The following is a 12691-nucleotide window of genomic DNA, read 5'->3' on the forward strand; positions in this document are numbered from 1 at the left end:
TTGCTTGGAGGATCATGATGAAGACTGGATGCAGTGCTCCAGCTGCCGTGGATGGGCACATGAAGCATATGCAGATATCCCTGAATGTTCAGAATGCTACATTTGCGATCGATGTACTATGGGTTGAGGATGTCCGGTACTAAGGGTTTGAAGTAAAGTCCGTCCGGTACTAGGTGCCATTTGCTGAGACTCATTTTTTTATTGTCAAAGTGTGATTTAAAATTGTTCTTATGTTTAAGCAGAGTTATAAGTTTTGTTAATTTAATTTGGTTTTATAGTTTGTTATTAAAATAATTTCATTATTAAAGCTTAATTAATCGAAACAGGTTTTTTTCTATTGTTTAAATAGCTTAAGTGTCCGCCACTAGGGGACTTCCCCCTACCTACAAAAAGAAATTTTAAATCCTTTTTCTTTCACGTTCGGAAACACATATTGATAGGACCCCTTTAGGACATCTTGAAGATTAGGGGTTTGTGGTCGTCGTATTGGTCCACGTATTGGTACGAGATCGGTGTCGGCGCAGATTAAGGGGTGTCCACATGGTTATAGCTACTATTCGAAATCTCGTTTTTTTTAATTGGGGAGGTTTTTTTTTTATATTTCCGTTATGTTTGATTTCAGGACAATAGTGTAATGAAATTAAATAAAACACACGTCTGTGAATTGAATTTCGAGAAGAACTTAATTATTAAGGAAAAGAGTAAATTAAAAGACATAGCAAATAAAGTGACAAACCGATCCTTCGCATTTATTTATAAAAAGCCGTTAGTAAGATGCTAGATGAAGGCCTTAGTTTTGTGATGGATATGCCCAGATTTTCAAATGTAAAGAGCGGACTTTACGATGCTCGAAACAAAGCTGTCGGGACTAATAAAACGGTATTTAAACGTTTTAAAGAGGTAGAGGAACCTGAAATACATAAAGATTTTTACCTATGCGAGGGAGGCGAATGGCGAATGCTGACATTTTGTTCTCAAAAGTCGAGATCATTACTAAAACAATCCAGATATTTTTTTATTGATGCAACTTTTCAGAGTTGCCCTCGGCCATTTTATCAACTTTTGACCATTCACGGGGATTTCGGCAGCACCGAGAATACATTTAATACCGGACCATTAATTTATGTTTTAATGCTCAACAAAAAAACAAAAGACATACGTCGTCCTTTTCGAATTGATAAAAACAAAATTAACAAATTTAACAATTAACCGATTGCACTGCGATTTTGAAATAGCTTTAATTAATGCTCTCATTGCAGTATTTCCAAATGTCTCTATAAAGGGGTGCTATTATCACTGTAATCGGAATATGTGGCGTAAAGCAAAAAAAATAAAACACAAAAGTTAACCTGAGAGGCGAATTGTTGGACTTTGTGCCATTCTTCTTTTATTGTCAGAAGAATAGATTCTGGACGGATGGAACTATGTAAAACAGGAATATGAAGACAGTCATCTGGATATGTCACATTTTATGAAATACGTAGATTGTTTACTCAGAAAGCGTAATCATCTAAAAATGATTAGTGTCTTTGGTCTTCGCCATCGCACTAATAATGTTTTAGAGTAGTTTCATTCAAAAACAAACAAAGGTAAATGTTATAGCAGTTAGGTAGATGTGACGCATGTTGCTTACTTACAGATCAACAACTGCTGTTTTTTGAGTGTTATACATAAATTTTCTCTCTCCGAATTAAATATTGTTTTACGTTGCACAAACGCCTTTTCATCTGCCATATATTTTCTGGCGACCGTTTTAAGGTTCTTTGAGCGGATGATCGGATTTTTTGTGTAACGCCTGTCAATTATTTTATAGCAAGACACTATAGAACATCTCAGTCGGTAATTTTGAGTAGGAGCAAAAATATAAAATAATAATGATCTAAATCTAATAAATAAATAAATTATCTAATACTCTTAAATAAATAAAAAAAAACAATACTAAATTAAAAAGTTATTAAAACTAAACTATATCTATTACATTTATAATAAAACGTTTTGTTGATACTATTAGTGTGAAGTACGCTACGAGTGACACCGCCGTCCGCCGCAAACTTCATTCGTGACGCGACATTTTTCACCTTGCAACCGTGCGTTGACTAAGGAACGTGACTGATAACTAATTTTGAAAAATATGTGAATATTTTATACTACGTTGTGTAATTTCATCATTTTTTTTTGGTTTAACCCCACTTTGGGGCTCTTCTACCTACTGCGAGCTCTTCTACCTACCGCGAGCTCTTCTACCTACCGCGAGTTCTTCTAACTACCGCGACCTCTTCTACCTACCTCGAGCTCTGCTACATACCTCGAATACTTCTCCAGCGCAGTGGACAGGGAAGTGATATTCCGAAGGTATTCAATACAGCACAGACCCCTCACCCTGAGATCTTGTTATATAGCTTATTCATTATATAACTTAAAAAAATTACTTCCTTTTATTTATGACACTCAACTACCTATTCTGTAGCACCTAAAACGCTACATTTGGTAGAGACTGAAGTCAAGCGCCTGACGTGGCCATTAGCTTTTATAGAGGAATTGTATCCTGGTGCTGACGGTGTGACGAGTGGTCCTGGTACGGACTTCAACAGGTACAAAACTAAGACCAATACATCGTGTTTTTCCTCTTGAACTGCACGCGACTGACAGTTCTATATTAGATTCTATCTCCAGACAAAGAGAGACTGACTCAACAGACCATACCGACGACGACGCGACAAACCATCCCAACACTGCCGAGGCCAGGAGCACACGGTCAAGGCGAGCCGGGAGGCTGCCACTACGCCTGTTCGATTATATCTTAGACTGAATAGGTGACCTCCCGGTTTTTCCGGCCCTGGCAGTGTGACGCATGTTGCTTAGTTACAGATCAACAACTGCTGTTTTTTGAGTGAATGTTATACATAAATTTTCTCACTCCGAATTAAATATTGTTTTACGTTGCACAAACGCCTTTTCATCTGTCATAGTAGACGTACTAATATAATGATAATTATTTGCTTAAATTTGTTTGTATTATCTGTGTAGGTAATGTTTTCTTTTGGTGTCAATAAAGTATATTTGTATTTATATAATAAATTTATTTCTTGTTATAATCTAGAACTTAGGGAGAGGGTAGTTTTAAATAAAATACATAGTTAATTAATAATAAACTGAACTACATTATATTCCGCTTAATGCAGCTAACTTATAAAACATAATGTAAAGAAATCGCAATACCAGCTGGCATTGTAATAATTAACTAATTAATTTTCATAATGTTTAATTATATTATTGTTTATATTTAAAGTTTCACGGCGCATTGGCGCCTCTGCACTGTAAAGTCGTGAAATGTAAATAAATAAATAAATGTAAATGTAAATTGTCAATCTCTTTGTTTTTTTTTTAATATGGTACGATGGTATTGTTTTTGGTCCTGTCAGAAGATGACAGGCAGGACAGTTTATTATTTTAGTTTCATAGTTTGGTTTCTGAATAATTGTGTTATTACTGTAAATTTTATAGAAAGGAATAAGATCCTTTAAATGTTGTTTTCTCTATTTCAGGTAAATATTGTGTTTTTTATGTATTATTTAAATAAGCTCAAGTGTAAAAGATGTAGGTAAATGTCATCCTAATTAAAATTTCTCTATTTCAGAGCACACGTTTTTGTTTTTATTCCACCAAAGATTTCTATTATAAAACAACATTTATTTAAATGAAAACAAGAAGAAATATGGAAAGGCTAAGATTTGATTTTGCGGTTAAGCAAGCATCTGATGCTAAATCCAATATTATTTGTATAACCTCAATTTCTACACCATGCGGTAAGATTTTTGAGATACCGTCAAATCCTCCAACATTGCCCTTTCCATCCTAATTTTGCCCAAGAGCAAATATAACTTTAAAAGCATTTCGTTCAAAAACTATTACATTTACAGCCGTTATTTTTTTTAGTAGAAAATTGAGATTTTTATTGGCAACACTTTATAAGTATGACGTATATAACCTCACACGGTCGCCTGCCACGTGCTGCCAAAGAAGGACCTGTTTTAGTGGTGCCAATTTTTCGCGCAAAAACAAAAAATCTAAGTCCTGACGTAATTCGGCTCTGCGCAGAACATCAAATAAAATTGTTTTTCTGCCGCCAAGCTCTACTCACTTAACCCAACCACTCGATATTGCGTTTCTCGGCCCATTGAAAAAAGAATGGAGGGAAATATTATTACAGTACAAAATTGAAAATCCATCCCAGAAAACAATGAACAAGAAACATTTCCCTGCCTTACTGAACAAGTTAATGGATAATATTGATATTCGAAAAAGCAAAAATTTACAAAGTGGATTCAGAGCAGCTGGAATTTATCCATTGAATCCAAGAGAAGTCCTAAAGCGAATTCCAGAATTCGAATATACTGATTCGACATCGAATCACCAGATCGGCGAATCTCTGCTGGATTATCTGAAACAGTCAAGAGCGCCAAATCCTATGAAGGTCGTTCGGAATAAAAAAAATACATATCGAGCCTGGAAAGTCTGTCTCTATATCTGACTTTGCAAACAAAGGTTTATTTGAAAAATTTGGCTGCAAGAGCAAAAATAAAGAAAAAGAACCAAATAATAAAAATAAAGACAGTGCAAACCAAAAACTTGAATTAATAAAAAAAGAACTGATAAGGATAACCGTAATAAAAAACACAAGACTGAGGATAGCGAAAATCATATTTTATTAAATGAGAATACTGGAATTTTAGAAGAACAACAAGGATTAAAAAAGATTACATACATTGCTAATGAAGCCGTTGTAATTGATAAAAACGATTACGACATTATAACAGAGTATGTAGAAGAAATTCATAATACACCAAATAAAAATGACAAACGAAACCTACTAAATAAAGAAAATCAAGAACCTACAATAATAACAAAAAACATATTAGATGAGACGAAAAAATATAAAAATATAGCTGTTGATTTGAATAAAACAATTAGTTACAGTTCAGAAGTGGGATAAAGCACCAGGCCAAGATGAAACGAAATCGGAAAGATTCTGATATGGAATCTGGTCAGTATGTACGAAGAAAGAAAAAGCGAGTAAATGTAAGTATCGATGGTGAATCACTGGATTTGAGAAACTTAATTAATAAAAAATTTGAGGAAACCGTGGAAAACTTATTGACAATGAGGGCAATATAGAATTGAATTCGAACAAGAATTTTCATACTGCAAAACTGATACCCGACTTTGACCCTGAAAATCGAGATATGAACGTTAAAAGATGGATTAAGAAGATTGAACAACTAGGGGAGATTTATAAGTGGAGCGATGAAGCGAAATCCTTTAACCTACAATCAAAACTACAAAGCCAGGTACGCATTTAGTTTAATAGACTTGATTTCTATGATCACACATGGGATGAATGGAAATCTATGTTAATCAAGTCCTTTCCACGCCATCATGATTATGCTACGCTTTTGGATGAATTGATGAGCCGTAAGAAATTGTCCAGTGAGAGTATGACCAAGTATTATCAGGAAAAGTTAGCCATGTGCTATAGATGTCAACTAAGTGAACAAGCGACTGTATCATGTATCATTCGAGGTCTACCCCAGGAACTGAAAGCCAAGGCTCAAGCATTTCATTGCTTAACCCCAGATGAACTATATGAAGGCTTCTTTTCTGCTTTTGACAATTATCAGGCAACTCCAAATATCAAAAGGATAACGCCGAGGACTTCAAGTTCAGTTCGAGGAACGGATTTTTCTTCAACAACAGCTACTCAGAGCTCGTATAAGGCACCCGTTTGTTATCGCTGTAATGCAAGCGGACACGTCGCTCCAAATTGTACCTTACCTGACAAGCATAAGTGTTTTCGCTGTGGAAAAGTTGGACATGTAGCGACTACATGCACATTTCAGAGTACACCTATTACAGATCACCAAAAGAAAGCACAAATTGTCTCTAAATTGAGCGATGCCTATAAAAAGACAGTTAAAGTGAATGAGTCACACATGAAGGCGTATTTGGATACTGGAAGCGAGCTTAACGTGATGTTACAAGCAGCTGCTAGCGCTCTGGGGTTGGACATCAAACCAACACAGGTCATACTGAAAGGTTTTACAGGTGAAGGAGTAAAAGGCCTGGGAATTGTTGAATTTAAACTGAATTTACTAATTACTGATTGCTCAGCTGTCAGGTGTACTCTCGAAAAAAAGGACCTACTACCTCGGATTGCTAGGTGGTGGCTGGTAATACAAGAGTATGATATTCAAATTGAGTACCGGGCGATCGCATGAAACATGTAAACGCGCTCAGTCGGAATCCAATACACTCTGTGTCCGAGTGAATTTCTGAACGCAACCGAAGTGAGCCCGCCGTATCTTCTGACAGCAGGGGAGTTAAAATGGCCACATCGAAGCAATTCATCTAAGAAAGCAATATTGCTTTTTGACATTTCTTTGCATTGCGCACTTACTTTTATATGCGCGAATGTCAGATTGCAATATTGCTTTCTTAGATGAATTGCTTCGATGTGGCCATTTTAATCCCTCTGAACTGTCAACTCTGACAATCACGCCCTCGCGAAAGAAATCAAAGTGTTTATTTTGGGTTCGGTACAAATAAACAGCGATGATTGGATTTTAACAGTATAAATAAATGCAGGGCGATAAACTAGCTAATATTGTCCGGCAGTTAAAAAGTAATGACGTGTGCAGTGACGTAGTGAACAACTATGAAATCAAGGATTATAGGCTTTAAAGGAAAACTTTGTGTGGATCCAGGTTGGTGGTGCCAGATTTCGCTAGGTGGAAGCTAATGCAAAAGTTTCATGACCAGATAGGCCATGTAGGTTTCAAAAGGTGTGAGGAGATTATAAAGTCTGACTATTGGTTTCCGAAAATGACCCGATTAATAAAGAAATATATACAGGCGTGTTTAGAATGTGCATACGGCAAGAGTGCCTATGGCAAACCACGGGGAGAACTGCATCCAATTCCGAAACCTGACACTCCTATGGGTATGATTCACATTGATCATTTAGAACCATTTTCTAAAACAAAAAAGGTTACCAATACTTACTTACTTATGATTGTAGATTCTTTTTCAAAGTTTTTAATTGCAAGACCTACAAAAACTATAAATTCTGTGGAAGTGTTGAAGGACATGTGTGGACTCTTTGGTTTCCCATCTAAAATTGTTGCAGCAGAGTCTTTGCAGAGTTTACATGTGACCATCAGATACACCACACTCTTAATGCGGTTGCATGTCCTCGTGCGAATGGCCAGGTGGAAATATTTAATCGAACTCTACTGGATGCCATGCGTACGAGGAACAGGGATTCCAATATGTGGACTGAATGTTTACCTGACATAGTCTAGTTTTCCGACTAACTTAATGCGATCATTAACCACAAAACACCACTTCGTATTTAATTATCACCCTGTTTGACGTGTGCTGTTAATTTAATTCCTGACCAATGGTGCTAATTCCTGCGGACGCCATCTAATTTTATTTTAAGTTATACATAGTTCCTTTTCGGCGGATAAGAAAATGACGGATATAACTTAAAATAAATGTTTACAGGAATTAGCACCAATATAAAATTTTGAGAGGGTTGTTTAAATTTCTGCCTAAAATTGTGGTGTCATAAATTGTATGCTTGTCGATTACCCGTCCCTTTCGTTTTCGGCTAATAAGAAAATAACAGGTAAGTACCTATAACTTAAAATAAATTTAGATGGTGTACTTGGAATTAGCACCAATAAAAAAATATTGATTTCCGTCCAATAATCCTTGTTTTATTTTTCCTTGGGGGAGGCCTATGCCCAGCAGTGGGCGTCGTACGGCTGATGATGAAGGTGTATATTTTGTTTCTTCATAGAAAATAATTCGATTAACGAGTAATTTATTCGTCATTCGAATAATATTTCTTTGAATAAACTAATTCATTTATTATTAAACGTCTTAAGTGCCTGAATAATGATTCATGGCAATGCAACATTACCATCGCCATTGCATTTGCTATGAAAGATGATTCAGGCACTAAATAATACTACATTGAAATTGGGAGTATTTATATTCACAAGATCCCAAGCAGATTTTTAAGCAGGTTGGTATGGAGTTTAAGGTGTCACTTGCGATAAGAAAATCTACTATTTTAGGTACTCTTTATTTTCTTGCATTTTTATAAAATACTATATCCAATAGGTACACTTTGACCGAATATCAAATTAACGTTAATACAGATGGCGGCAACCCTAACCAAGCCTGTACTCCGGCTCTCGCGGCACGGCAACCGCACCGCGCGCGGAACGAACTATATCGATGTAGTATCCATGTAGAATTGTAGATAGCATTTGCTGCGTCTATTGGTTGAAACCCTCGAAATAATTAGCGCCGCGGTTGCCGTGTCGCGAACGCTGGTCAGGTTCATTCACATCACATTTTTGTTATTAAACTAACTTATAATTTATCTATCATAGATTGGCCTTAAGTGAAACTAACAGAACAGATCTGATAATAGTGTAGCAACTGATGGCAGGTAACGAGGACAGACAAAAAAAAAGATTGGTTTTAAGGCTTTATTATATTACGCGATCCATCGGGAGGATTGGGCCACGATTTCGCCATACATTTCATACTACTACACCCGACGCATCGTGCCTGACTAATCGCGTAGTTTAACGAGGCCTTACTTCATTCTATAAATGTACTTGGTCCCTAATACATAGAGTTAACAACTGTATTCCTTAATCCGTAACATGGCAACCGCATAACGCGCGCGACGAAATAATTGGTTTAATCAATTATGTACCTATTCACAGCCAATAAACAACAAAACTTTAAAAATATCACGTGGCATACTTCTCTGTATATCTCCTTGCGTTTTCAACAAAAGTGTCTATACTGTACTTGTATTCGTTGGCTACATCCATCATAAGGGGGTCGTCAGGGTTTGGGTTCGCAAGGAGGGTCTGCAGAGACACCAGTAAAGTCTCCAGTGTGATGGTCGGGAGCCAAGCACCTTTAGGAGGCATCTTTAACATATCCATGCAGATACGGCCTCCTGCAACAAAAACCAAAATTATTTATAATAGGCTGGTTTCCAACTAATCAATACAGTTACTTTTTTCTAAACGTCAAAACACGAAATTATTATGGAATTTGTATGAAAAATCACACTGACATCATTGAAAAATATGATAAAATATTGGGCTTATTACTACGTTTTTCTTGAAGTTAAATAGAAAACAGTATTTTTTTTTCGATATTTTTAGATATATCTTTGGTTTAGTAATCAGAATTTCATAATTTATCTTGAATCTAGTACACAACTCAACTGCTACATAGAATGGTGGCCAAGGGATGGTATGCGATATCATACCACCAATCGGGTGGTCGCATGTCATTGTAAGGTACTCTGGAAAACAATGGACGACATTTACATAAGACTGGAAAAAATGGCGGGAAAAAGAGGAGGCTTATACCCGTCAGTCGATGGATACAGGCTGTGTATATAGATAGTATAATAGTCAACTTTAACAACAAAGAACTAGTGTCCTATTTTGACTGAAGACTAATTATCAAAGTACCTAAGTAAGTAATTATGTAGATACAAAGAGATTAGGTACTCTAACTTTCGAATACCCCTTCTAGAATCTATTTTTATGGACTATATTGTATCATCATCATTGGCCTTATATGTCTGTTTCAGACGATTTATGACATCATTGCCTCGAAGAAATGCACTTTCTTTCATGGCTGTGCAAGCCAATCCTATTTACATGAGTGATAACAGATAATAAAATAAGTAAGTCTAATAATACTCAAGTTCATTACAAGCATGTTTATTTAGTAGCTTGCTCCGTCCCTAAGTGTTTAATACAGTATGGTAAATTATAAAATTCGAACAGGTTGATTTATTACTACTGGCATGACATTTATTATTTTACCATATCATATTAAAGTCGTAAGACCTGTCCATTTAAAATCCCTAAACCCTATTGTTTAACTATTGTTACTGGAAATCATGGCCTTGAGGTTAAGGTACCTATACAGTTAAGAGCATGTCACTAAATAAGCATGCTAGTAACGAGCGTGTGTATTAGTAGCGTAATATTAACATGCTTACAGTAATAAAAGGAGTTCTATTTACCTTTGTCTATATTAGGATGATACACCGGCGTAGTGAATTTAACCAATGGAGGCTCAAAGGGATACCTCTCAGGGATCGTCACGGTCAATTTAAACGTCCCTCTTTCGTAAGGAGATCCCTTAGGGCCTTGCAAATTCACCAAAAGCACATCGTAGGTGTCATCTTTCTCTGGATGGCAGGTTATGCCCCACGGAGGCTTAATTTCGAAGTTTTTTACTTCCCTAACAAGACGAGCCGTTCGTGCTGCTGACATCTCACAATCACAACAAAGTAACGTCAAAAGCCAAGAAAATTAAGAACACTAATAGAAAGCGTGTAGCACAAACAAATTCACTTGTGATTGCGTCTCGCCTTGAGCGTGAGCAGAGCACAGAGTTCTTTGAAATTTGAGCCGGAGGTTAGCCGGAGCCGTGAGCAGCTGAGCAGCCGTTGGTTTTTTTTTTTTTTGGTTTGGTTTTCCCCGAAGGGTAAGGCAAAGGGAACTATGCCCATACAGCCATGTCTGACGTATTTTTTTTCTTGATGATTAATGAAATGATGAAAGGTGATGATGAAACCTAAGCCCCCACCCTCGGAGTAGACTCCTACTCCGAACCCCAAACGAATTAACTCAAAAGTCCGCATAAACTTTTGAGTTATGAAGCGGCTTCCTGACACGAAGCGAAAATAGGCAGATACACTTTGTTTATTGAACACTCCAATATAATAACACTCGCGAATGTCTTCCGACTAACTTAATGCGATCATTAACCACAAAACACCACTTCGTATTAATTATTTAGATTATTCAATGAAGAAAGCAACTGTCCCGTTCCCGCCTCCCGCCAAAAAGCCGAGCAGCCGTTGGTTGATGAAAAAAATCGTACCTTTATAGTATTTTCATTTTCGTGAGAAGGCAATGGAACACAGCCATACAGCCAAATAAGCAGTGTTTCCATAGTGTTTCTTTGATATAAAAAAATATCTGTCTGCGTTCTAGCATAGAATGAGGAATAATACTAGTTCCAATACTAGTTAGAACTAGTAATTAGTTTTTTCTCCAAAATTGCGTTCGTTTCTTTCGCTTGCATTTAAATTAATTTGATTTGTATGTTTGAGTTTGTAGAAAGAGATACTACTCTGTCTACTTGTTATAAACGGTATACAACACTAGAACGTAAAAATAACACAAATAACGCTATTTTTATTTTTGAACGCATCATAAGAAATGTCAAATGTCAGCTGTAGGCTGTGGCGCCCCCATATGTCATGAAGGCGAACTATTTATTTCGACCGATGAACTTGTGGGAAGGCGAATTTACGGAAAAGATTTTACACGTTTTTTTACAAATGTTTGCGTTATTTCATTAATATGTACCCGTGAATTATGTGATTTAGTTTAAAATTCAAGTGTAACTAATTTATTATCGTTAAATCAAGTTGTAGTGATTTAAAAATTGTGTTTAAAACCAGTGCATTTCCGTCAATTGCATCTGCACCTTTAGAGGTAAGTAAAACATTATTTCTGTATAATCAGCTGATTTTGCTGAGTAAAATCTAGTAGAAGGTTTATTTACGCGCTCGCTGACGGAGGCTTATGCGGCACGAGCCGTGTGATCGTGTGTTAAAATGAGAAATCAATATACGTTCCGCAAGGTGGATAATGATTTATTTACGTTGTCATAAGTGTAGATTATCGATTTCTGTTGGATTTTTTTCTTCTCGTTAGTGGGTTGTGATGTGTTGTGAGTACTTGGCGAGGATATGACGGTGTTGGCAGTAAACTGGCTATTGTTTTAGTCTTGGTTCCCATCTGCAGGCAATTGTCAGCGGTTCCGCGAATGTATCTTTACAAAACACGTGGTTTCGCAAGCGGAGGTTAGTCTTCCTTTATTTTATGATGTAATATCCCTTTAAATCCTATTAATAGGATACAGAATATTTTCTGTGGAAATTCAAGTCCTTACCGCCCGTAAACACCCACTCACTCTGTAAGTCTAATCATTATTAGGATACATTTAAGATTGTAAACATTTCTATACAATAGTCAGTATATATGTATACAAATTTTTGACTTTTTGTTTTACTTTTTGTTTACAATAATTTAATTTTAGCCATAATCTTGTAAACCTGCAGAAAAAATAATTCTATTATTAATAACTTTATAAGATAAGTGAGAATTAATTGAATCCTTATTCCTCTATAAAAAATAATAAAAACATACAGGGTGTTAGTGACATCGTAACGAATACTGAGGGGGTTGATTCAGACCATGATTCTGAGTTAAAATCAAGTGGAATTTTCCGTCGCAAAATTCATGATTTTTTTTTAGTTTTTTTAAATTATTTTCAATTCTATACTTTTGCGATGGAAAATTCCACTTGATATTAACTCAGAATAATCAGATGAATCATCCCTCTCAGTATTCGTTACGATGACACTTACACCCCGTACAAGTACATACGGTAGCCATATAAGTAGGTATGGGTGTTAGTGACACCGTAACGAATACTGAGGGGGATGGTTCAGACCATGATTCTGAGTTGATATCAAGTGGAATTTCGCGTCAAAAAATTC

At 36.2% G+C, this 12691-nt stretch overlaps 2 protein-coding genes across 2 annotated transcripts in view; one reads left to right on the forward strand and one right to left on the reverse strand.

Moving 5' to 3' along the window:
* Positions 1-8037: 8037 nt before the first annotated feature.
* Positions 8038-10564, reverse strand: LOC126376723 (ubiquitin-conjugating enzyme E2 T-like). The gene is made up of 2 exons (XM_050024281.1): positions 10136-10564; positions 8038-9046 (listed from the first exon to the last, which is right to left on the reverse strand). Exons 1-2 carry the CDS (start codon positions 10386-10388, stop codon positions 8832-8834), a joined length of 468 nt encoding a protein of 155 aa, XP_049880238.1. The 5' UTR covers positions 10389-10564; the 3' UTR covers positions 8038-8831.
* An 845-nt stretch (positions 10565-11409) lies between these two features.
* Positions 11410-12691, forward strand: part of LOC126376537 (oxidative stress-induced growth inhibitor 1-like) — a 67101-nt gene continuing 65819 nt past the window's right edge. Inside the window, exon 1 of the mRNA XM_050023999.1 lies at positions 11410-11621. The gene's annotated coding sequence lies outside the window, so the exon portion shown is untranslated. The remainder of the gene's footprint in view (positions 11622-12691) is intronic.

Source organism: Pectinophora gossypiella, chromosome 21 (genome assembly GCF_024362695.1).
Source record: "Pectinophora gossypiella chromosome 21, ilPecGoss1.1, whole genome shotgun sequence".
In the NCBI taxonomy this organism is placed as follows: Eukaryota; Metazoa; Arthropoda; class Insecta; order Lepidoptera; family Gelechiidae; genus Pectinophora; species Pectinophora gossypiella.

Coding starts and splice junctions, on each gene's coding strand:
- LOC126376723 (XM_050024281.1), bottom strand. CDS start 10,388: ATGTCAGCAGCACGAACGGCTCGTCTTGTTAGGGAAGTAAAAAACTTC. Junction 9,047..10,135: donor TCATCCTAATATAGACAAAG/GTAAATAGAACT, acceptor TTTTTGTTGCAG/GAGGCCGTATCTGCATGGAT.